Raw genomic sequence first — 26,452 nt, 5'->3', positions numbered from 1 at the left:
GTATAGTATGTTTTATTAAATGCATGTGTTCCTGTATAACATGTTTTATTAAATGGACGTGCTCCAGTTTATGTTTGATTAAATGCATGTGTGTTCCTGTATAATACGTTTGATGAACTGCATCTGTATTCCCATATATGTTTTATTAAATGCATCTGTTTTCCTGTATATATTTTATTAAATGCACATGTGTTCCTGTATAATATGTTTTATTAAATGCACGTGTTCCAGTATAATATGTTTGATTAAATGCATGTGTGTTCCTGTATAATACGTTTGATAAAATGCATCTGTATTCCTGTATGTTTGATTAAATGCATGTGTGTTCCTGTGCAATACTTTTGATTAAATACATGTCCAGTGATTTGGATGACAGATGTTCATTCAAAGACTATCATCAAGCCCATAGACAGACATAGATATAGGTGTATAGGTATATGAATCATTAATATTTGGGCTAACAACAGGTTGTTGTATCGATTTACAAATAGTGAAGGTAAGAATTTGTGAATAGGAATGTGAAGAAATGTAGAGTGAGTGTATGTCTGAGTGAAGTGTGTGCACATTTAGTAAACTGACTTTTGGAGTAGAGTTGTGTTTGAATGTTATCTGTGTTGGAAATATGAGTTTGGATTGTGGAACGTAAGTGCTGTTTTTGGACTCTTGATTCCAGGAGTTTCGGACATGAAGAAAGTTTGGTCATTAGGGGGTGGGAGAATGTGTGTGTATGTAAGTGTTTGAGTTAGGTTTAATGTTAGGGCGAGGGAAGAGGTAGACTTAGTGTTGTGTAGGTTTGATTTTGTATGTTGTTTCTGTGTGAGTGTATTGTGTAGTGGTAGTGTCAAGAAAAATATTTTTTCCTAAGATAAGGTGTTGGGCTAGGGCATATATAATGTATCTGTATATCTATCTATCGATATATATATATATATATATATGTGTGTGTGTATATTTATTGTCTCCTCGTCAGCTTTGTTCCTTTCGTTCTACTAGATATTTAAAAATGATCTTTGATGTTAGTATTGCAGTTCCTTCCTGACCTAGTTAGTTTTCAGTTTTCTTTCTACAAACATTTCATGAGATTTCTGCTATTTGACAAACTGTCATTGTGTTCTAGGACTTTATTATTTGCCATTTTTCTTGTAATGTGATCTAGCCAGCTTGCTCACCATATTATTCTTTATCACCAGTCATTTTCTTCCTTAAAAAATGTCTCTAGTTTTGCAAAAAATATGTAGACTGTATTAAATGTGGTATTTTATTCAGGCTCCAAAATTCTAACCTGTCTTCCGTATCAGAAGCAGCCCTAATTTCTTGAATGTCTCATCATTAATTAATTTCATATCCATTTATTGTTTATGTAATTTGTAAAAGCTATAAATGCTGATCGATTTTGTCACTACTACCAACTATAGTGGGAGCATCAGCCTATCGTATTAAAGAAATCCCCAATGCTGCTCGACTTGTCTGTAACCTCTTTCAGATCAGAAACCAATGGAGAAGACCTGAAGGAAGGTTCTTCAAATTCCATCCAGTTAACCTTTTGGATGGTAGCATCCTTCAAAATTAACATTCTGTCATGTTATACAGCAGATATAAAAAGTTTACACACCCCTGTTAAAATACCAGGTTTTTGTGATATAAAAAAATGAGACCACAATAAATCATTTCAAAACTTTTCACACCTTTAATGTGACCTATAACCTGCTCAATTCAGTTGAAAAACAAACAGATCTGTTAGGGGAAAAAATATAAAAAATAAAAAATGTACAATAAGCTGGTTGCATAAGTGAGCACACCCTTAAACTAATACTTTGTTGAAGCACCTTTTGACTTAATTTACAGTGTTCAGTTTTCTTGGGTAGGAGTCTTAGCATGGCACGTCTTGACTTGACAATATTCACCCACTCTTCCTTGCAAAAGTGCTCCAAATCTGTCGGATTGCAAGGGCATCTCTTGTGCACAGCCCTCTTCAGGTCACCCCACAGATTTTCTATTGGATCTAGGTCTGGGCTCTGGCTGGGCCTTTCCAAAACTTAAATTTTCTTCTGGTGAAGCCATTCTTTTGTTGATTTGGATGTATGCTTGGAGTCATTGTTGTGCTGAAAGATGAAATTCCTCTTCATCTTCAGCTTTCTAGCAGATGCCTGATGGTTTTGGGCCAAAAGTGACTGGTATTTGCACCTGTTCATAATTTCCTCCACCTTGGATAAAGCCCTAGTTCCAGTTGAAGAAAAGCAACCCCAAAGCATGATACTGCCACCACCATGCTTCACTGTGGGGATGGTGTTCTTTTGGTGATGTGAAGTATTGTTTTTGCACCAAATGTACCTTTGGGAATTGTGGCCAGAAAGTTCAACCTTGGTCTCATCAGACCATAACACATTTTCCCACATGCTTTTGGGAGACTTGATGTATTGTTTTGCAAATTTTAGCCGGGCCTGGATGTTTTTCTGTGTAAGAAAAGAATTTGGTCTTGCAACCCTACACCATAGGCCAGACATCTGGAGAATATGGGAGATTGTTGCCACATGTAGTACACAACCAGTACTTGCCAGAAATTCCTGCAGCCCCTTCAGTGTTGCTGTAGGTCTCTTGGCAGTCTCCCTGACCAGATTTTGTCTCGTCTTTTCATCAGTGTTGGAAGGATGTCTAGTTCTTTGCAACATCACTGTTGTCCCATAATTTCTCCACTGTTTGATGACAGTCTTCCATGGTATATCCAATGATGTGGACATTTTTCTGTACCCTTCTCCTGACTGATACCTTTCAACAATTTAGATCCTTTTGATGCTTTGTAAGCTCTCTGCGAACCATGGCTTTTGCTGTAGCAGGGCAGGCAACTGATAAATGTCAGGAAAATCTTATTAGGACAGCTGAACTTTATTTTGGATTAATCAGAGTCTCTTTAATTGATGGCAGGTGTGTACCCAAAAGACTGAATGTTGTAATTAAATCAAAAGCTGCTTCAACAAAGTATTAGTTTAAGAGTGTGCACACTTATGCAACCAGCTTATTGTACATTTTTTTTTATTTTTTATATTTTTCCCCCTAACAGATTTGTTTGTTTTTCAATTAAATTGCACAGGTCACATTAAAGGTGGGAAAAGTTTTGAAATTATTTATTGTGGTCTCATTTTTTTATATCACAAAAACCTGCTATTTTAACAGGGGTGTGTACACTTTTTATATCCACTGTATGTAAGTTTAGTGTGACTAAGAAAAATCTGTTCCTGAGCAGATCTCTCAGGTGAAAAAAATTTAAATCATTACAAAATATTGCCAATTATCCTTAACCTTGATGCCAATATACACAATATTTTCTGTATTTCTCTACACATACAGCTATCAAATCCATTTCAGCGCAAATTTGCTGTCGGCACTGCTCCAACCCTTAGTTTCTACTTTTATCTTTTATATTTATGATAATGAGGACTATGACTGAGTTGCTGAATGTAATAAATTCACATTGAAACAAAGTGAGCTTATCTCAAGAGTAGATCCTTGATGACCTGTAATCAGTATTTCTGTAACAATGTCATCAAGGTGTTAGAAACTGTGGTCTGGTATGTAGACTTTTAACAGTGCTTTTTATCAAGTGCATCACCTGCTTCATATATGCAAGATTATGATCAGTTTTTTTATTATAACTAAGCTGTGATATGTTTGGGATATGGATGTCAAGAAATTCACCTGGAGAGATGAGTAACATCCAATTTGAGAACATATAACTACCAACTAGTGATCAGCGAACAGATCATAATTCTTTGGAGCTTGTTGAGCTTTTACTGCTCTGTCATACTATGGGTTACAAAAATAAAGTGCTGGAGTTAAAAGTATTTTACAGCAGTATCCCTGCCTGTCTCTGTAATTCAGCAGGTACCACACTCGCCTTTGGCGCTGGAAGATCTGAAGTCTGTAGTTTTTATGCCAATAATGCGGTGCAGTGTAAAGGAGGAGCTGCACTCCTGAGTGTGCCTTCCTTAGGATGAGACAATAAACCAAAGCCCCATCTGCCTGAGTTGGTGGTAGTTCAAGTGGATGTAAAAGATTCCACTGCATCTATCAAAAAGATTAGGGGAAGTTCTCTGGTGACCTGGCCAAATTACCTTTTGTCACTATGAATATCTGTTTGGGTCAGCCCTGAAAAGAGGTTATTGGCCTTGTGGGAATAATCTCGTCATCAATGAGTAAATAAAACATTTATGTTAAAAAATCATGAAACAAATTCGTTTTCCCCAAAGTTTCATGCATAATTGTATCACTCCAGTTGCTACAAGTTAACTAGGTCAAATAGGGCTGACCTTGCATCCAATAAATTGGATAACAGCCTGTTCGACAGGTTTGCCTAATAAATCAGATACTGCAGACAGTAAGGCTCCTGGGGTATTGGAATGTCATACAGAAGACAATAAGACACAGCAAAAACATTCACACTTTTAAAGAAGCAATAGGCAATTATTAATACAAGAGTCTGTTTAGCTCTAAGGGGATCAAGTCTGCTTTTCACATGAGCTTCCTTTTGTATTGTATAGCAAACTGAAGTTATGATCATAGAGGTGATCAAAATTCTTTATAATAACTTGATGTATTGTCAGTCAAACCCTAGGTGGTGCCTATCCGGAGAAGATTTGGATACCAACCACTTTAGGCATTAACTATTATGTCCAGTAAGAGAACATGGAGCACAGACTGCTTGCCATTTCAAGCCTAGCCAATCACCTGTGTAAAATAATTGGCTGTAGATTATTCAGTCATGTTGACAAAAATGGACATGGTATTTGCCAGAGATAAATGGGTTGAGGATCTTGCCTACTCTGACCTACACCAGGGACCCATGCTAATGGTGGGTGGGGTCCACTGAGTGTCTCTATTGGCCAGTGTGTGCCTGCCATAAAGCTTAGAAGACCTGGGTCAACAGTTGTTCATCTTGGTTTACCTGGGATAGCTCCATTGAGTGAAAGTTAGATGCAAAACCAATAAACCTGCCAATCATGAGCTAAGGATTGCTACACTCATTATAGGTTCATTGACAGGATGCAGATTTTAAGTGAATGGCATGATGGTAAGGAGGAAGCAGGACATTTTGTGCATCCAGGCAATAAGATAGAAAGGCAGAGCAGCAAAGCCCACTTGGCATGATTTCCAGAGTCTAATACTCTAGTAGGAGAGACTAGAAGTGGTGTGGGAATTGTGGTGAATTAGTCTTCAGAAGACAATGAGGAATGTCTTCTGAATTAGTGACGGACTTATGGTAATTAGACTCCAGTCTAAAGATAGAACAAACTTCATAAACTCAGTTTATGCCCCACAGCAGGGTTGTGATAGTGAGGAAAAACTGCATTCAGACATCAGCTGCAGGACCTACTATATAAATCAGGACATTCGCTGGAGTTGAAAGTGGAGGACCTGAATGCTCATATCAGGACAGACAGAACAGGATATGAGAACTGCCTGGGTCCTCATGGGTGGGGCAACAGGAATACAGGCTACACTAGATGTCTGTCTTGCAAATGGCTTGATGGTGGTCAACACATGGTTTGACAAGAGAGACAGTTACAAGATCGCATACAAGAGTGGCCAACATGCACCTCAGGTAGATTTTCTGTTAGTAAGGAACAGACATTGGAGTGAAGTCAGAGATTGCAAAGACACCCCCTGTGAAACAGTCAGCCTACAGCATAAACCACTGGTTGCCACAATCAGCTGCAAGCAGTGGTCAGAGACTGATATAAGGTCAACAGAGACTTGGCTGAAGACCTACAAGTTGATTACAGGAAAAGCAAAAAAGTTCATGGAAATACTCAGGGCGCTAAAACCTCAAGAAGAAGTGGAAATATGTGGAGCTGAAGAAGAGTGTCAGTGTCTTAAAACAGCATGTGTGGGGACTACATAACATAAGTAAGGAAGAGCCACATATGAAAATAAGATACATAAGGAAGGTTGGTGGTGGAACACAGAAGTTCTGGATGTCATCAAAAGAAAGGAGGAGTGCAGAAAAAAGTAAGATATAAAAAGGAATACTGGTTTGCTAACAAAGAGCCTAAGAGAACAGTTGCAATTGAAAAGATCAAGGCATCAAAGGCACTCGACCAACTTCTGGAAAGTGACACAGCAGACTGCACAAAGAAACTATATCAAGTTGCAAGGCAAAGACAGGGAGCTACAGATGATAGTCATCAGACACCATTCATAAGGGATGCCAGCACAAACCTGCTCACCAGTCCACAGGACATCAAAGGCAGATTGAAGGAGTGCTTCCAGCAGCTTCTGAATGAAGAAAACTCCACAGAAGCTGGACACAGACTATGATGATAGAGGTAGAACCTTTCTTAGAAGAAGTAAGAATAGAGCTAAGGAAAATGAAGTCAAGTGGCACAGCAGGCTCAGATGAGGTCATGGCAAATATGATCAAACTGCTGGTTGAGTTAGGGGAGAAATGGCTCCCAAGGGTACTCAATAGTAGTATGGAGAGAAAGGCATGTCCCAGATGACTGGAGAGTAAGCATCTAGTGCCAGTGCTCAAGAACAAAAGGGTTAGTCATAATTGTGGGAAATATAGTGGTATCAAACTCCTATCACACTACATGAAAATGCTAGAAAGGGTGATTGATAAACAGTACACAGATTAGTAGAAAGTAAGGTGGGAGACTAGCAGTTTGGATTTATATTAGGGTGCAGTACAACCAATCTGATGTTTGCAGTGAGATGGATAGTTGAAAGGAAACTGGAGAAGAGGAAGAGTACAACTGGGCATTTGTAGACTTGAACAAAGCATTTAAAAAGGTCCCAAGAAAGCTGATTTGGTCAGTTCTGTGATGGCTTGAAGTCTTGAAAACATTGGTAGAATTAGTGCAGGCTATGTAGAAAGACTCAATAACACAAGTGTAGTGTTCATACTCACTAAGGAGTTCCCAGTGGGAGTGGGTGTGCATCAGGATTCAGCTCTGGTTCCACGTGATGGACTACATTAGCAAACAAGTAGGAAGGGACAGATCAACATAGTTACAGTATGCAGACAGTGTGGCATTACAAGTGGACTCTGAACAAGAGCATCAGTAAATATTAGGGAAATGGCATGCAAAACGGAAGACACATAGGATGAAACTGAGTACAGACAAGCTCATTGTAATGACAGCAAGTGGGGGAAATCAAAAGGGGGTGATAATGGAGATAAAATAGAAAATAGTGGTGGCACAGGTTAATACCTTCACGTACCCGGGAGTGGCGGTGATCGAGAAAGAAAGGAGGTCTAAATGAGAAAGTCAAAGCTGGAATCAGAGGGGCTGCACCCAAATGGCACAAAGTGTTGGTGACAGTGTGTAACAGAAGAATGCTAAAGAAGCTGAAAAGTTAGGTGTGCAAAACAAACCTGCAGCCAGTACTACTGCATAGTATAGAAACCTGGCCAGCGAAGGCAGAGCTGCTGAGGAGGCTAGAGGTAATGGAGATGAAGTGTGTGAGGTGGATGCAAGGATGCACACTATGGGACATATGACAAAGAGAGGACATCAGAAAAGAAGCCAAAGTAGTTCCAATTTCAGCGAAGGTCAAAGAGAACAGATTACAGTGGTTCAGGCATGTGCAGGAAAGCAGAAGGTGATATGGTGAGAAGAACTGAGAGAGAAAGGAAGAAGGCAAGAGAAAATTAGGTGTACAGCAAAGAGAGGGATGGATTGTGTGAGAGAAGACCTGCAACTGTCAGGTATGATCACTGAAGAAGGTAGGAAAGTGGCACTGAATCAAGAGTGATACTGACAGCAGGGACAGCCAAGGCAAAAGATGTCCACAGCACCCCTAAACACCACCTGGTGCCTCCATTCTGGTCTACCTACACTATCCAGATTACTGGAAAAGCACCTCTGCTAGAGCGGGGCCCTAGGCAGCCGCCTAGTTGGCCTATGCCTAAGGCCAGCTATGAGTGACAGTTAATGTGATACCGCAACCCCATGTAGAAAAATGGGAAAGCTGGTTGATGATCATGATGCTGATAATGACCATGTTAGTTAAACAAAAACTGTGGTAGCACAAACTAACGGTTCAAAAAGTACTCTGTCATTCAAACAGTGGCCAGAAGCAGAGGTCACCTCTAATTAATAAACAGCATTAAAAGCTATTACACACATTGCTTTGACACATTTTTTGTTTGTAATTGTTTGTATGGTAGCTAAAGAGTGTAACAACTGCTCCAAAGCTGTAGTCAGTATGTTTCCAGTACACTTCTGTAGTAGGTACCATGAGTGTTGGTCAGTGTGAGGCTCAATATAATAATAAAGGCTCATAGGTAAACACCTTGCTATGACAAAGTTATTCTTTCTTTATTTTGGAGTGTAGTCAGTACACTTCATCTGTTACATAGATGTAATTTTCATTATATATACAGCTAGAGGGCTATAAAATGCAGGTACCTCCTTGTCATTGTCCTCTGCTTAGTTCCACTTATATCTGCAATGATTAAAATTGTTCTGATGAAAGTTAAAATGTTGCTTGTCAAAGTAATCATTAGTAGTTAAGGCACTAATTTTATCCATGTGTATTTCATATTTTTTAGGAGTGCATGACTGTATTTTATGTAATGATTGCACTGTATTTTATGCATATCTTGGCTTGTATTTTTTTTTTGGGGGGGGGTTGTTTTTGTTTTCTCAATGCATTCTGACTGGAGCTTCTTAATCTTATCCCAACTGCATCGAATCTTATCAGTATGTTCATTTACTCATTTTGTATATAATGTTGTTGGTTAATAAGATCCTGATGTATTTTCTGCACTTTGACCTTAGGTCATGACAGAAAAGGGTCAACACACCAGCCCACTTACCTGGTGAGCAAATAGTAATAAATAAGTATTTGTGTTGGTGTGACCTGTGTGGATATAATAATAATGATCTCATTTATCCTGCTTACTGCCTAGCCTTTCACTATCAGTAAGAGTTAAGGCACTTGGTTTGAGCCACCTAGAAACTCTACTTTTCGCTGTATATGTTAGTAATGCACCCTTGTGCATATTCATTTGACTCTGACAAATCTGCTGTTTAATAGAGAGCTGTCACTATTTGCGTTAACCAGTCTGAGATGTTATCAAACCAGCTAATCAGTCCTATGTATCACCATAAAATTACGGTTTTAAAGTTTAATAATGTAGGGGCATATAACAGCAATTTTCCTATTATGGTATAGATTTTGCATTTTATTTTGTAAAGTGAAGAGACAGTTGTATCACCAACAATGAAGCCTCGGGACTACATATGATTTTTTCCATGCTTAGACTAATGTTCCTCATCAAATTGTACATGCTGATGTTTACAACAACTCTTCCCCTTCTCCACAACACATTGACCTGTGAGTGTTTCTTATTTTAATGTGTTGTATACATTTTTTTCTAGCGGGGATAAGTTTACGGTGTTGGATCATGCCCATCGATCATTGGTAGACGTCCGTGAAGACAACAGCGATGCAGATGCTGAAGGCACCTTCACTTTAGTCCTTGTGCAGAATCACCGGGGAAGTATTTCTGAGAAAGTGCTCAAGGCCTGCAATGAGTATGACCCTTCAAGATATTTCTTTCTCTCCTAATTTCTGCTTTTATTTTTATTAAGTAAGAGGTACTAGGATACATATTTAGCCTTAATTTATAAAATTACATGTTTTCCATGTGAAGTCTACTATGCTGGGTGGCAAATTGGTTTCCACTCTTTAAACTTTTTTCCCTGCCTCCTGTTCACTTCATATTCTGGGTACTGTAAGAAAATACTCTGTTACATTTAAGTAAGAAGAGCACTTTTAAACAGATGTTTGATATTCTTCACTTTTAATCAGCAATATTCATATTTGTTTCACTCTTCTAATCTGCACCTCTGAGGTAAATCAGCACCACCATCCCCCCATACATTCCTCATATTCATGTTTTCAGCCTCCATTGTCTTATGTTTTGACAGTTTCTCTAGTGCTAACTGCAGATGGGGTGAAAGGGTTATAATCATGACCTGCAATGCATCAGCAGAACTTAAAACTCATCAGCTCCCAGAAAAATTTTTCCGTTTTCATTGTTGATGGTTCATCAAAAGTTATCCATAATATCTGTGCCTTCGTGTATCAGAAGTTAAACAAATTTAGTATCTGCTGTGATTTCCTACAGTTGATATCATACCAAAACTAATACACTGCTAGCCACATGTCACTGTAGATAGTGCCAGACCATTTTTTCCTGGTACAATGGCTTACTATCTTTTCAGAATTCCGGTTTTGTGTGTTACATAGGACAGCTCTTGAAAGTACAACTTCTAAGATCTCATCTCTTCAGTTTCAAAATTAATTTTTGTATCCAGTGAGGGTCAGATGTCCGAGTGGATCTTTCAGTTTTAAGGAAAATGTGTGCTCCAGATGTGACAAAAATGTAATTGTTTCATGCCATCTAAAACATAAATTGAAGATATACTTTCCTGATTAAGTGATGGACCAGTATCAGCTTTTTGACTGCTTAGCATTATACAGAAAGGTGGCCTGCATTGACTGTGCATGTATGTGTACTGCTTCAAGGAGAAGACTGATGCATAATTCTTCTTTCATTTTTTAACGGCATATTCCTTCTGGTCAAATGATCTTCTGAAGGATTCTTGCTGAGCTCTCTTGTCTGTGTACAAATTATTGAAAGCATTTGTTTAGTCTTGTAATGTGTTAATTGACAGACTATGTAGCTGAACTATTTTCAAGAGTCATGCTGGCTCAGTGACTGTATATTGACAGCACAGCAGGGTTAATAAGATCACAATACAGTACTGATTGTCTTTTAAATAACAGACATAAATAGCACAGAAGACCAAGTTCAACATCATGCAGAGCAGTACTGAAAATAATCCTATAGATCAGGTCGTGCAATATTTCAGATTATCCTGCCAGTCACTATACAAGTAAATGTGATTGGTTACGGGGAAACCGCTCCAAAAGATTAAAGACATTTATACATATATACATTGCCATTGAAAACTTCACAGATCCTACAACGGGGCTTATTTCAGACACAAGATGCAAGGCAGGAGACACTCCCCTCTCCGGGCTGGTTCAGTTCTAAAACGATTCTGGTATCAAAGACAAGCTAGATGAGCTGCTGTGCCTGCAGCTCAGGAGGGACTGCCTCAGCACAATATTTGGGTAGTCAAGGGTTGGCTGGTACACACTAGCATACCTGTCAACTGTCCTGATGCCCGGCAAGGTCACTCATTTTCACACAAAATTATGCTTTGTTCCCCTAAGAGTGGCAGGTTTTTGAGAACAGGAGGTGGATTACACTAAAATAATGCCAATCATTATAGTTGCAGACTTCTTTTACTTTAGTAAATGCACATTAACTCATACCCTGTTGTTCTGTAACTTTACAAACTAGCACTACCTATACATAAAAACATGTCCCTGATTTGATCCCTTTGCCCCAGATTATTTGTTGGTGTCATCCTTAATTCTGGTACTGAAAGGGTGATTGCTATAGACAAGAGTTTTCTGTTAAGTTATAATCAGCAACATCTGACATAGCTACAGAGCTGATGATTATATCTGTTAAGGAGAACACTGTTGCTATCAGAGGGGAGATGGATGCAGTTATGAACACATTCATTAGTATAGTTTTAATTGACTGGACTTCTATGAGATAACCACTACTTAGTACATTATTTCAGAGAACAGAGCTCTCCCAATGGCCTCACGTGCTTCAGGGACCCAGAGATTATTCATTATATACCATGTCCCTTGCATTTGTGGCCTACTGAGAGATACCAACTCAACATGTTACTTATTGTTTTGCTGTTGTTTGGTAACCAGATTGCTGAGCTTATCCATAGCGGACCTGGAACAGATGAGGAAAGCAACTCTTGCAGCATCAAGCACGTCACAGATAAAGAAAAGTTTAGTTTTAAAAATGCATAAAAATACTGTTTGAGCAGCCAACCATTCCATTATAATAAATAAAGGACTTTTCCTTGTTCAAGCTCTGAAAAAAGGCTTTTTAGATGAGGTTTCGAGGAATGTAGAACTGGTTTGGATAATGGTAGTGAAAGGTTATATTATTATATCTCACCAGTTCATATGTGAGATAGTGCTGAAGCCGGTTCATCTATGAGACTATGGACCAAAAATAAAATTAATTCCATTGTGTTTGAGTGCTGTGCTGGTAGTGTTCTTTCATTATATCAGCACCAGAATTCTAGGAATTATGTCCAAAAAAAGTAATGGTGTCTTTTCTTAGTCTTGAAATTTCAGTACTTACTAAAATATGGTTCACTGATGGTGTGTTAAACAGTAACCTAGAGAGATATTGATTATGTGCCAGAAGTAGGCAGTACAATGTAGGGCTGGTATAACAGTGTTCATAATAAAGTAAATGCCTAATGGACTGATAGAAATTAGAACAGAACAGATGACAACAAATATAGGAGGATTAACACTGAAAAGTAAGATTAAAAGAGGCTTACTGGAATCTAAAGTTACAGAGGAACCAGAAAACATCAGTCACAGTTACAAGTACTAAGTGTAATCAACATATAATTAGTGTAGCATAAAGGTATTATTAAGAGGGAAATAATGGGTTTATAGTCACAGATGTGTGCACCAGCTGTGCACAACTAGATAACAGATTTTTCCACCTGGCTATAAAATGTGAAAGCTCCCAATTTAACTATCTAACATTCATGTATGGAGACAGGAGAAACTTTTCATATATGGAAATACCAACCACTCAGTTAGAAAGTTGTACTGCATATTAAAAGATAAGAATGATTCATAAACAAGAGTCTGGTAAGGGTTGATAAAGAAATATTAGATATAATGTAGGGCACAGATAATCATAATAGGGGAAGTTACCTCCACTAAGAGACCAGTCATCAGTGGAGTCCCCAGGGTTCTGTGCTGGGACCCCTCCTGTTTGGCATCTACCTTTCTGAACTAAAAGCCAGTACCAAAGAGCTCTGGCTGACTAAGCTTTCAGATGACTGCATGTTAGTAGCAGTCATTGAATCCCCAAATGACTTAGCAGTCCTGCAGGAAGGTTTGTCTAAAATAAATAACTGATGCCAAAATCATGTATTGAAACTACATGCCAAAAATGCATTTTTGTATCCTTTGGGAAGTCATCTACCTAAGAAAACTATCACATTAACAAATGTGGCCCTAAGAGTCGATCCAGTTGTTCAGGATTTGGAAACTTATTTGGGCAGTGACCCAACTTTTGACCATCATGTATCTATTGTTGTAAGAAAGTCCTATATTGTACAGCTTATAAACAAAGGTGTTGTGACAAGATCTGGGGCACATCATTGTCCTCCTTTACTCAGCCCTCATTAGGCCAGTCATTGAGTATAATGACCCCTTTGGCATGTACCCCTACTCTCTCCTACCTCCTATAGGTTCATAGGTTCATACTAGGCTATCTGCCCTAGGGCATTTATAAGCCTAGCCAGAGTGTGTGTGGCTTTCACCACCCCTTAGGATGAGAATACTATACCCATTAATTTGCTGTGCCTCTGTCCAGCAGTGATACAGAGATGATTCCCAGGGTAAACCTACGATCTCCCATCCACTTGTCAAGATTTCTCTTGAACAGAGTCAGTGAGGGGCTCTGCCTCACATGGACTGGGATTCTGTTCCATAGTGTAGGGAGTCTCTGGGTGATGAATCTGTCCCTCCAGCACATCCTATTTATATCCGTGTTGAGGTTTAAGTCTCTTGCTCTCGTGGCTCTGGTGGATTTGGATTTTTTGAGGTGGAGCATGTCCATTAATTCCGGGTTGGACATGGCCTTGTATGTCAGGCACAGATCACCTCTGAGCAGACGGTATGCGACTGAATAGAGCTGGAGTTTCTTCAGTCGGGCATCGTATGACATATGTTTGAGCCTTTATCCTTTTGGTGAGGAACTTTTGGGGTCTTTCCAACTGCTGCAGGTGTCGGGTAAGGTACATTCGAATGGGGCGTTGTACTCAATCATTGGTCTGATAAGTGGAGTACAGGGGTACAATGACCTCTCCTGATCTGGATGTGAATCCCTTCATGATCAGGTGGGCAATGTAGAAGGTCTTCCTAACCACTTTGGCAATGTGAGTGTCAAAAGAGAGGTTACTGTCAACTTGGGTCCCCAGGTCCCTGATAACTTCTTCCGTGTTTAATGGATTACCACCTATGTGGTAATTAGGGGTTACCTTGTTTTTCCCAAAGGGTATGACTATACATTTTTTGGCATTTAGCTTAAGGCCATGGCTCTGGCACCAGTTATCCATTTCTATGAGACCTTTCTGGAGGATGTCTGTGTCTGATGGAGTGTCAGTTATGGTGCCCAGTTTGCAGTCATCTGCAAATTTTGTCAACCACAATCCCCCTATGTTTGCCTGCACTTCAGAAAAATAAATGCTGAACAAGAGGGGACCCAGGACTGAGCCCTCTGGGACACCGCTCGTGACCGGCTTAGAGTCTGACATGGCACCAGCAACTCTAACCCTGTGTGTTCTGTCCTTGAGCCAGTTTGCAACCCATCTTGTGACATATGGGTTTACATCTAAGCTGGTGAGCTTTTCTATGATGCCCGAGTGGGGTATTGTGTCGAACGCTTTTGCTAGGTCAAGGTAGGCTGTGTGAACTGCCTTACCCTCATCAATGGCCTTAGTGACTGTTTGAAAAAGTCGACCAAGTTCAAGAGGCAGGATCTGCCCTTGACAAAGCCAAATTGGGTAGGATCCAGTGTCTGTAGGTCCCCAATGTCTTTATTTATGAGTTCCATTATGATCCTCTCCATAGCTTTGCAGACAAGGCTCGTCAAGCTTATGGGGCGGTAATTTCCAGGGTCCGTAGAAGCACCGCCTTTGTGGAGTGGGACCACAGTTGCCGTATGCCATTCTTTGGGTATGTATCCTGTAGTAAGGCTAAGATTAAACAGCAGCCTTATGTGTGGGTTTAGTTCCTCATTGAGTTCATGTAGCACACATCCGGGGACACCGTCCGGTCCCATTGATGCTGTGTTTTTGCTTCAGAGAGAGCAGCTCTCACCTGGGCATCTGAGATGTTTGGGAGGCTAGACTCTGGTGGGATAGATATTTCTCCTTTGGGGGAGGGAGGGGAGAAATTTGCACTGAACCTGTCTGCCAGTATGTTGGCAATGTCTGTGGGTTCAGTGATTTTTTTATCATTTTGGACTAATTCTGAGCATATCTGGGAGTTTCCACCCAGGTTTCTAACATAGCTAAAGAAGGCTTTATGATTGTCTTTTGTGTCATTAGCGATTTTTCTCTCAAAGTTGGCCTTGGATGATTTTATGAGTGATCGTAGTTTTTTGCTAGTATTGATCAGAGATGCCTTCCCATTTAAGGATTTTGCTCTGTCATGTAGTAGCTTTCTCCTCTTGTTGTAGAGTTTGTTTATGGCTGGAGTCCACCAGACCAGGCGCCTGCCTTTGGTGGAAAGGGTCTTGATTTTATTAGGGATTGCTTGATCCATACATTCCTGGAGGTGCTCGTAGAAGGAATTTGTAAGGGTTTCAGCAGCGTGGGTTGTGGTTTCCACTGGCTCGGGGGCCTTGAAGGATACCACTCCAGTCTTAAGAAGTGTGAAGTTTGCTTTTGAGAAGTTCTTCACTGTGGTCTTTTTTGCTGGGGGTGGGATTGGTGCATATAATATCTTTCAAAGTACTCCCTCATTTATAATTTCACCAACGAATTTCTCCACCACATGTCTATACAAACTCTCTCTCCTCCAAATCCTAAAACCTACTGACAAATTTAAACCAAAGCTTTACAAACTCCACTTACCTATCCCTATACTCTCTCTCCTTCCAAAAAACTTACTCTGTTCTGGTGACATTCATCCCAACCCAGGTCCCCTTACCTCTCCCCACACCCATGCACCCTTCAACACCAATCCCACCCCCATACACTTCTGTCCACCTACATCCTCACTCACAATGCACATCCCTATCTAAATATTTAATTATAAACTCACTAAATATTCAGAGCCTAACAAACAAAATCTCTGACTTGCACACATGGATAGCTCATACTACCCCTCACATTCTGTCCTTCTCAGAAACCTGGCTCAAGTCACATATTACAAATAGTGAAATACTCCCACCAGGCTATACCATCTTTCACTCTGACAGAATCCCCAAAAAAGGAGGTGGCATAGCCATCCTCTACTCCAACACCTTAAACCTCTCACCCCTACCCTTCCGTATCCCTAACTTTCACCCAGCTGAACTTATCATATTAAACTGCTGTTGCTTCCATCTATCTCCCTCCTGGAAACAGTCTGCCCATCCTAGAGAACATCCTATCCTGTTCTCCCTCACCATATCATATGAAACCCTTATCCTAGGAGATGTCAACATTGATTGGTCCAAACTTACTACTGACTCTCCTCAACTCAGTATGAACTTACACGGCTATGACCAACTGATCTCATCCCCCACCTGCTTCCACAAAAACTCATCATCCAGTTCTACTATTGACTGGATTCTTACAAACTCCCCCCACCACTACCACAACCCCACTACCTTACCAGATGCCCTCAGTAACTATCTCCCAACCTCTGTCTTAAGATACTCCTCCCAAACTCCCAAACACCACCTGGTCAGAGATTGCCATAAATTATCCAATTTTGATACCTCCCAATTCAACTCTATTCTTTCTAGTATAGACTGGTCCATTCTTAGACAAATCCCTCTCAATGACGCAGTAAGTACATTCAATAGCATCTTCCTTAATACTTTGGATTCTCTTGCTCCCTCTAGAAAAATCAGAATCAAATCAAATCATACTCCATGGCTTTCCAAAGAAACTAGGTCCCTTATGTGCAGCAGAGACAGTGCCTGGAAATCCTGGGCCAAAACAAAAAAACTACCTCAACTTCTCAATTATACACAGCTAAGGAACCTTGTGAAAAAATGAACTATAAATGACAAAAAGTCCTACTATAGCTCTGCCCAGCTCAATAATAAATCCAACCCTCAAAAATGTTGGTCTACTCTGTACAAAATTCTATCTCCAGGTAGTCCCTCGAACCCCTCCCTTTACCCAAATACTTCCCCTCAGGAAACTGCTACACTCCTCAATAAACACTTCATTGACATCATCCAGAACCTTATACCCCCAAACTCCAACTCCTCCTCAGTACCTAGCCCTCCCAACCCTCCTAACACAACTCCCTTTTCCTTTCACCCTGTTCCCACTTCCTACATTAAATCTCTTCTTCTTAAGCACAAACCTGCTCTCCCTCCACTGACAATCTACCTCCTTCCTTCCTCAAATTAGCTGCTGAATCTATTGCCTACCCTGTATCTATACTGATTAACAGATCTATCCTCGAATTTACTGTTCTTGACCTGTGGAAATCCTTTTTCACTATTCCTCTACATAAAGGTGGAAACTACTCTGACCCTGCTAACTACCGTCCCATTGACATTCTTTCCCCCCTTTCTAAAATTTCAGAAAAATGCATTCATACACAGCTTCTCAATCACCTCCTCCAGCACAGTCTACTCACTCATACACAACACAGTTTTCGTCCTAAACAGTACAAGTACTGCCCTCCTCTCTTTTATACTCACACTATCGCTGAGGCCTTCGACACAATAAACTCATATCCTGTCTCTTCCTTGACCTTTCCAGAGCTTTTGATACAGTCACTCATCCTTTACTGCTATCTAAACTTGCCAATCTCAACCTATCTCCCACCTCACTATCTTGGTTCTCTAGCTACCTATCTGGTAGGCAGCAATCAGTTAGATGTCTCTCATCCTCCTAACCTTTCCTTCCTGTCCCAACTGGGGTACCTCAAGGCTCCATCTTGGGTCCCCTTTTGTTTAATGTCTTCACCAATTATCTCTTCACATCATGCAAAGAATCTATGATTCTGCACTCATACCTGTCTCAAATAGTATCTCTGATCTCCATACCCTAACCCAACAGGCCTTTCTATCAACTGAAAAATGGCTATCCGACAACCTACTTATCCTCAACCCAAAAAAGACAAAACTCTTACTGTTCCTCACCCATTCTCTTACTCAGCATCTTCAAACAATACAATTATCCAACCTGATACCCACACAAAACTCCTTGGAGTCATTATTGATGACAAACTAAAATTTAACCTGCAAATACTCCAGTGTATAAAAAAAACACATCAAAAACTGGACCTACTGTATCGGAATAAAAAATTTCTAACGCCCAACTCTAGACTCACCCTTGCACAGACACTACTCCCTCCTTCCCTCCTATATGCCGCTCCTGTTCTCAGCAATATTCAGGCCACAACACTGAACAAACTCCAACAAACGTACCATAAAATCGCTAGATTCATAATTAACTCTCCATACAATGCACATAACTGTATTTCACTAAATTCTCTCCAGTGGCTAGAACTCCCTCAACTACTGCAGTTGTCTCATTTTCAAATATTACACTCTATTCTCTACAAAGAGAACTCTGTCCATCTCTTTCATCTCTGATCTCTACCTATACTCCATCTCGTACCCTCCATACGTCAAATCAGCAGCTACTGGATATCTACCAACCTAAAAAAACTGCTGGCAAAATACTCTGTAAACACTCTGTTGCCCATGCTTGGAATTAGCTTCCCTTACACATACATTCCATCACCCACAACTCTCAGTTTAAAAAGGAACTAAAATTTTACCTTGTCAACTCCAAGACCTGCCCCTGCTACCATGACCCAACCTAACCTCCTAATACCCTTTCTCATACCTAGGTACCTCATTTCCCTTCTTTCTTTCTCTCCCTGAAGGGTGGCATATACTGATTTTTTTTTCAAATGAAGATGAAGCAGAACAATTTTCTTTGTATATAAGTACTGTCTCTGTATATATAATACTTGTGTTCCTTTTTGATTATTTTTTTTCTACTCTGTACTTTTGCTGTATAACCAATTTAAAAAAAATCCCTAGTTGTCCATTATAGCCATATGAACATAATTAATCATTTTATATTGTGATGTACTTTTACTGTGCATTTATTGGAGCTTTTCTCCTCGGGTCTCCTCTGAAAATGGGCCCCAAGGCCAGCAGGACCAACCCAGTTAACATGTCAATAAATAAATGAATGAATGAATGAGTGTTTCTGTCCTGACACATGCAACAGCTGGAACACCCATAGAGATACCTTACTAAAAGGATACAAAGCTTATATAACATGTCCTACATGGCCTGACTAAAATCCCGGTCACTATATTTGGTATCCTACAGACTGCTTAGAGGTGACCTGTGTTTGGTATACAAGGCATCCTGTGACCCATTACCGAGGGATTTACTGCACATCAGCAAGTCAGATGGCATCAGACATACTTGTTCTAGAAATCCAGACCTCTTCTGCAACATCAACAGAATGGTTTGGCGGGACAGATGTATCTAAGAGAGGATAGCACTGCTGTGGAACCGACTCTCCATCAACATAAAACAAAGTTCATCCATGTCCATATTCAAGCATAATTTAGATCTATGGATGGGAAACAGAAAATTTTCCCCGGGACTCTCCTTGTACTACTGATGGACAGAGACCACTCCAAAATGCTATGTCCCATGCATGGGTCCCCTCAAATTATGTGTGGTATGATCCCAGTTATTCTCGTTACGGGTAATGTAGAATTAATGACCATGAGATGGGCAAGGCCAATCTATAACCAAATGGGATTGATTATTTCTACCACAAAAAAGGAAATCAGTTAAGCTTAAAATGTCCCACAAGGACAGTTGTCCTAGTATTTGCCTATGAACCTGTAAGAAGTATGATTCTCTATTGTGGAAGTCCCTTATGGAACAAATTTGATGGGAAAAGCAGACAAAGGCTCTTCTTCCAATATTGCTCAATCTTTGAAAAACAGAGTGAATTTTTTTGCACATCAGCAAGACTAGCTAATACTCAAATGTATACACAAGAGAAGTGCTGGTGGAGATGAGAAGAGGAAGTAGAATGCTAATTCACCTGCTTTTTTATCTATGATGAAGGGGGTTTTAGTTAAGAGGGCACAAGCTTGTGATCAAAGACACAAATAGCAGAGTCATATTTGCTAAGTCCTCCTATCATATGCAATATCTGAACATACTTGTTGGTGTCTGAGAAAGTCAGAATTTTGATTTCAATAATGTGCCATTATATTCTTAGAATCTGGAAAATGGTGACATTAAAACTACCAAGAAGGGCATGAAATATATAAAGAACTGTAAACCTACAAAAATTTGACAGGGGTATAGAATGTTAGAAGAGGATAATGAACATACCACTTTGCTGCACAGATTTGTGCAAAATGTCCAGATTTTTGCCTTATATTTTTGGTCTGTTTCTCATAAAATTGTGGTTTTCTGGAAAATCATTGCCAAAACATTGATTGATGAAATCAGAAAAATAATGTCAGAAATTTGAGTTTCAGACTTTATACCCTTTAGAAAATGCATGCTAATGCAAAACCTGTTATTCTGTCAACATTGTAAATGTGTAAGAGCATTATTTAAAATGTGTCCCTGTTTTTTGGCCTTTGCCCAGTTGAGATGTATGGTAATGAATAATGCATGGAAAAAAGAAAAGCTGGACAAGAAGCAAAGTAAATGGAATAAATGATACTGAACTGTTGTGATGTAAAAACAGATGAAGCATGACAAGTCTGCAGGGAGAAATTATGAATGAATTAGGGTTTGTTAGTGTCATAATTTTATGTTACATTGCAAAATACAGAATAGGGTCTATATCAGCATTTTGAAAATCGAATAGTTCGAATCACTAAATGTCAAACTGACATGATCGAACTATTCAATTTTCGAATGCCAATACAAAAAAAAAAAGCTGTGCCCCCCCCCCCCCACACACACACACACACATACACCGGCTGCTAAATAGACCAACTCCAGGACCACACTACGGTGAAGTAAACGGAAATTTCCCCTTACAGAGATTTCCGTTTACCCGTTCGTTCTGCACTTTCAGCATTCTCGAGGCGACAATATCCGATTCGATATTGTCAGCGTTCGAGATGCTGATGGGAACCCGTAAAATATGGCAGTACATTCTAGTAGGGAATATATAAATATTTCATCCATGACAGGGGACTTTCATTGGTCACAAACTTGTGCCCTCCTAACTGAAACCCCCTTCCTTCATCATGGTTAAAAATGTCAATTAAACATGACTGTGCCATGGAGTGCAGTAGTTATACGATGGCAGTATTTTAAAACGAAATCTTTTATCTTCTGTAAATAATACCATTTTATAACAGAAGCTCCATTTCATTTTTGTCTATGTGGTCTAAAGCAAGTCAGTGGTGGTGTCTTAGAGATGTACTGCACATGTGCAGTGATTACTGTGTCAACACATGCACATTACACCATTTATGCTTCTATAAACAGATCAGAACAAAGTGCACCATTGCTCATCATACTGTTACCTGCATGTAAACAGAACAAGGTGTACTGTTACTCATTATACTGTTACCCACATACTTACTCTGGCACTGTACTTGTTCACTTGTTTTTAACTTGTATACTCTGGCACTTATGCTGCCTGTATTCTTATTATTGGTATGTCAGTAAAGTACTTTGTTTACTTTTTTCTGGATCAAGGTAGGGATGTGAGGTGCAGTATCTTTATGCTCAGGATAGATGCCTTATGAAAGTAAGAAATCTAGTATGTTTTACAAAATGTAGTCTTGCTATATGAATGGGGATTGCTATATAGAAAAGTTATTATTGTATGCTATGTTTCATTACTTTATTTTTAGTAGCCTAAATTATCTTTGGGAACTAGATGGCCTTACCTCCTCAATGGAGTGTACTATACTTCAGATGGAGGTAAAACATTTTGAATATGAAAAAGAGGATGGAAATATAACAACTCTTTAACATGTTTCTGAAGCCTCCCTTATTCAAGCAAGCAGGAACTTTGGATTGCATTACGGACAACTTAACATGTTTCACAGGACCATCCCTCTCCCACAGTTCTATCAATTGGTTCTGTCAGATATTTAACTAAAAGTCATCCATTTTTAAGATTATGGGTAGGGTTCCATCTAGTGCCAGTTCAATATTCTCATTCAGGTTCACTTTGCCATTGCTACTTCCTCATTTCTAATCTGACCTGTCCTTCATTACCCTACAGCTTCCTAACATCTCAGGTCATCACACCATCTTTCCATTCCTTGGTTAATACCAATGCAGAGTATCCTTTTAGCAATTTTGCAGCCTCCTATATTTCTTACCTTCCAAAGAAAGATTAGTTTCCCTCCCCACCTTATTCCTTTTACCTTTGTACTTACAGAAGGTCTCCTTCCCGCCTTTAATGCCTGCCGCTATTTTTCTTCTTTTCCCTTTTGCCTTTTAATTTACTTCATGCCCTTTCTGGTGTCCACAATATTGCCCCACTATTTCTTCAGTCCCTTTATATCCTTTCCTAATCCATTATGGCTATCCTAACATTCTTGGTAAATCCAAATGGTTCCTTTTTGTCTTGGCAGCTCTCTTTAAACCTTTTTCTAAACTTTCCCACATCACCCCTTTATGGGATTCCCTAACTCTTCAGCTATCCTGCAGTTGTAGACTTCCTTTTTATGAACCATCTATTCTCTTATTCACTGTCAGACCTTGGTCTTTGTAGCCCTTCCTGACTCTTTTTCTATGACCAGTGTTAACCCCACTATTGCATGGTTACTGTATCCCCTGCCTTAAGATACCCCATCTTATTCACCGATAAAAGTCCTCAGTATTTTATTTTATTGCTTGATTGATTATTTTTTTTTGCCCGTACATGGAAGTACCATAATCTTTGTTGTATTTGTTTGATGACAGGAGGAAACAACTAGCCTATCCAGACCATCCCTTTAACATTCTACTTTGTTTCATTCCCTCCATTTACCTCACTTTTTTCCACCTGCTGCATCCATGACTCATTTAGTGTTTCTATGGATTCCCTCTCAAGTCTGAATGTCCATGTGATGTCCCTTCTCTGGGCCAGTAATGAAGTAGCCTGAATCCTCGCTACTGATACTGGAGAGGGGATGTTCACTTGGAACAAAAATAGATACACCCAGTATTTCCAAATGCAGCTCTCTGCATTAGGCATAATTCCCCCAAGAGCACACAGGGAACACACTCAGTCTGGGGTCTGAGTTTCTCTCTCTCTCTCTCTCTCTCTGTATCCAGGTCACAAGTAAGACACCCCACTGGCACAGCTATAGAGTTGAATCCTCAGCCGAGTGTCGAAGCCAAGTCCTCCACCACTCTCTCTGTGAAACTAGTGCTTCATTTCCTTGCCCCAAGCAGCTGACACACACACACACACACACACACACACACACACACACACACACACACACACACACACACACACACACACACACACAGCTGGGAAAGGCTGGCACAGATTTACTAGCTATGCCCCTTCTGTCCAGACTATAAGGTAGTTACTGCCATCAGACACTCCAAAGCCAGCTACTCTAAGGCTCTTACAAGGGTGCCCAATTATATTGAGAAAAAATAATATTAATGCAAATGATAGTGTTTGGCCAATGCAGTAAGGCTTTCAGGAGTGGCCACAGAGTCACCAAATGGAGATGAGTGCTGTCAGAGGTTAAAATGTTCTCTAAAGGACCAGCCACCATGAAATGTTTAAATATATTTACTAATAAATAATAAAAGACCATGAAAATATGGAATATTTATTTACAATAAACACCAGAGTTTCAGTTACAGGAAATATTAAAAGAACACAGATGAATAGACTCACACAGATACAGAAAAACAGTGCTTAACTAATTTCACTATATTTTCCTGACTGATGTAAAGAATTACTATTCCTTGGTTCACTTACTGGAGCAAGGCAAGATGAAGTAGGTGCGGGGTCTCTCCTTGTCAGGGTACAAAACCAGACTGCTCTGAGACTTCAGTCTCACCTAGTATTAAAATATCATTTTAGTGATGGATTACAGAATGACATCACATATATGGTCATCTGACTTCTGGTTCCCATGCTACCCCCTTGGCTAGAAGCTGCCAGGATTTAGCACATATGTGTTACAATACATATCTCAAGCTTTGCTAAAGTTTATTGCAGCATCTGGAAGCTGTAAAACAATTTTAACACTTCTGCTCTTCCTACAGAGATTAACAAAAAATGCTTCTTACAGACACTGCAGCTCTGGCTTCATTCAAATCTTTGAGATAACATCTTTATGGCCTAGGACCAATAATTTGATTTCAAAATATTTTTCAAAGTTATTGGTTTGAGATTAACCTCTTCTGTTCCAATATCCTCTGTTAAAACATACACATTTAATCAGTTACAACACAGTCAGGACCCACTGTTGGTACATTTCTTAACACTAGCAACTTTACAAATACATTTTCAGTGCAGCACCTGTACAAATCAGTTTGATATTCAAATAACATATAATTCTTTACTAAATTCCAGCTAGCTCTGCTGGCATATGTTACATATCCTCTGCCCTACTTCTCCTGGCATAGCTGGCAGTACCTCAGATTGACACAGTCCATTCCATGGGTCTACAACCTTTTCTATAAAGAAATACATTTCCCAAGCCAGGGAGTATTTGCTACATGTAATGTACTTTGTCCACTGCTTTTTCACTTTCACCTCTCCTTGACATGATCTTGTGCACCCACAACATTTCTCCTGTCCCTTCTGGTTTCAAATGACAGGAGCTTTAGATATGTTGTTATCCAGTCATATTATTTCCCCTCTATTCCACATATTCTTGTGATGGCTTTTGTCCATCTGCTTAAACTTTCAACCCCCCCCCCCTTGCTGTTGGTACTTCATGTCATTATTTAAATGGCTTATTCTCGTTTTCTTTTTTTGTGTGTGAAACAAGCACAGTGAAAATTCCCTAGGCCCTGGAGTGATCCTTCTGATACTGTTCTAGCCACTTTCCTTATCTTTAATGCTTCCCCATTCACCCATCCTACCATTCAGTCATACATTAATTCAGTTATTTACCACCTTCTGTATCCTACCCTTATACAGTACATTAGTTCAGTTATTTAGTACCCTCTATATCCTACCCTTAAGTCATATATTAATTCAGTTATTTAACACCCTGTGTATCCTATCCTTCTGTCATGTATTAATTCATTTATTTAACCTTGGTCCTGCCCACCAGCCCCTGCAGCTTTCCCATCAGTGGCCTTTGCAAGACAGAGCATAGACTTTGTTGAAGTCCAGTTATACTGTGTCTAGTCCTTTGTCAAGATTTCCCGTTGCCCATTCATAAAAACAGCTAAGTTCTAATTTTAACATCTGCATGTCCATCAGAATACTGCAGAATTAATACAATGTATGAGTTTCTAGACACCGTATGGGGTTTAATCAGACTATTTCTAGAAATTGTAGCACATGCTGTGCATCTTTCTTTAGGTAGGAACTGACATATGTAATGCTATATACCCCCTTTATACATCCGCAGCTAATTCTGGCCAAGAATCCGTATTGGTTGTCATCCTGGAAATTGTTGTCCACTATGCTTTCATTTATTATTCATTCCATGACTTTCCCTGCCACTGTTTTGGGGAGGGTTTTTTTTTTTGTTTGTTTTACTTGTTCTCTTTGTACAGGATACCAGACAATACCATCTTTTAACCCTCTGGCACTCCTGCATTGGCCAGAGATATGTTGGAAATGTTTATCAGAGCATCCGCTAAGACTGGCTAGATTTCTAAGGACCTTGGGAGGCAGCACATCTGGTTTCTGTGACCAATTGTCACTTATGTTAGCCATTTCTTTATCTATCTCTCCTCACTTCTACAGTCTGTATCCTGGTGCCTGTCCCACTTTTACCTACCACTCTCTCAACGTGGTTCCCATTCCTTCCCTTCCCCTCATGAAGAGTGAGCTGAAGTACTCATTCAGTGTCTCACGTTTTCACTATTTTCTGTGACGTCCCTCTCATCCTTCCTTAGGCTGACCAGGTCGGTCTGTCTCCCTACATTCTTTCTCTTGTATAACATAAAGGAAGCTGCTCTTCTTTTTGACTCCTTCACAAACTGTGCATTGACTTATACCACTTCTACCATCATGGCGCTTGTTCCCATTCTCCCTCCCGCCTTGTGTTGTGCCTAGTGTACCCCTCAGCCCCCTACTATTCTGTTACTTTTTGTCATTTCTTTTTCCTTAATCCTGAGCCTTAACTTCCTAGGTAGTCATATCAGCCTTTTTGTCTTCATCCCTTTTTGCATCTTTCATGTCTGAATACTTTGTCTAACTTATTCACACCCTCATTTTTGCCTCTTGACCCCTAACTCATCCTTGACCCTCTCCTTGGCTCAGTATACCCCAGTTACTTAAATTCTTCACCATCTTCCTCAGGTGAGGAAGATGACTTCTGTCAGGCAGACAGGTGGGAATCATTACACAGTTCAACTATTACAGGTATTCCAAGGAAATGAGGTCCAGGAAATGTAGTTAGGCAAGTA

The 26,452-nt window shown here is 39.8% G+C and overlaps 1 protein-coding gene across 2 annotated transcripts in view; it reads left to right on the top strand.

The window, feature by feature from the left end:
- Positions 1 to 26,452, top strand: part of LOC122800943 (ephexin-1-like) — an 822,598-nt gene that overhangs the window by 731,273 nt on the left and 64,873 nt on the right. For both annotated transcript variants that reach the window (XM_044070328.1, XM_044070327.1), the window contains one exon: positions 9,384 to 9,539. In XM_044070328.1, coding sequence (XP_043926263.1) covers positions 9,384 to 9,539 — 156 coding nt within the window. The remainder of the gene's footprint in view (positions 1 to 9,383; positions 9,540 to 26,452) is intronic.

This window comes from Protopterus annectens, chromosome 4.part1 (genome assembly GCF_019279795.1).
Source record: "Protopterus annectens isolate FY-2018-M chromosome 4.part1, PAN1.0, whole genome shotgun sequence".
NCBI lineage: Eukaryota > Metazoa > Chordata > Ceratodontiformes > Protopteridae > Protopterus > Protopterus annectens.
Note: the sequence above shows the minus strand (reverse complement) of the source record. Positions and strands in the feature narration are given on the sequence as shown.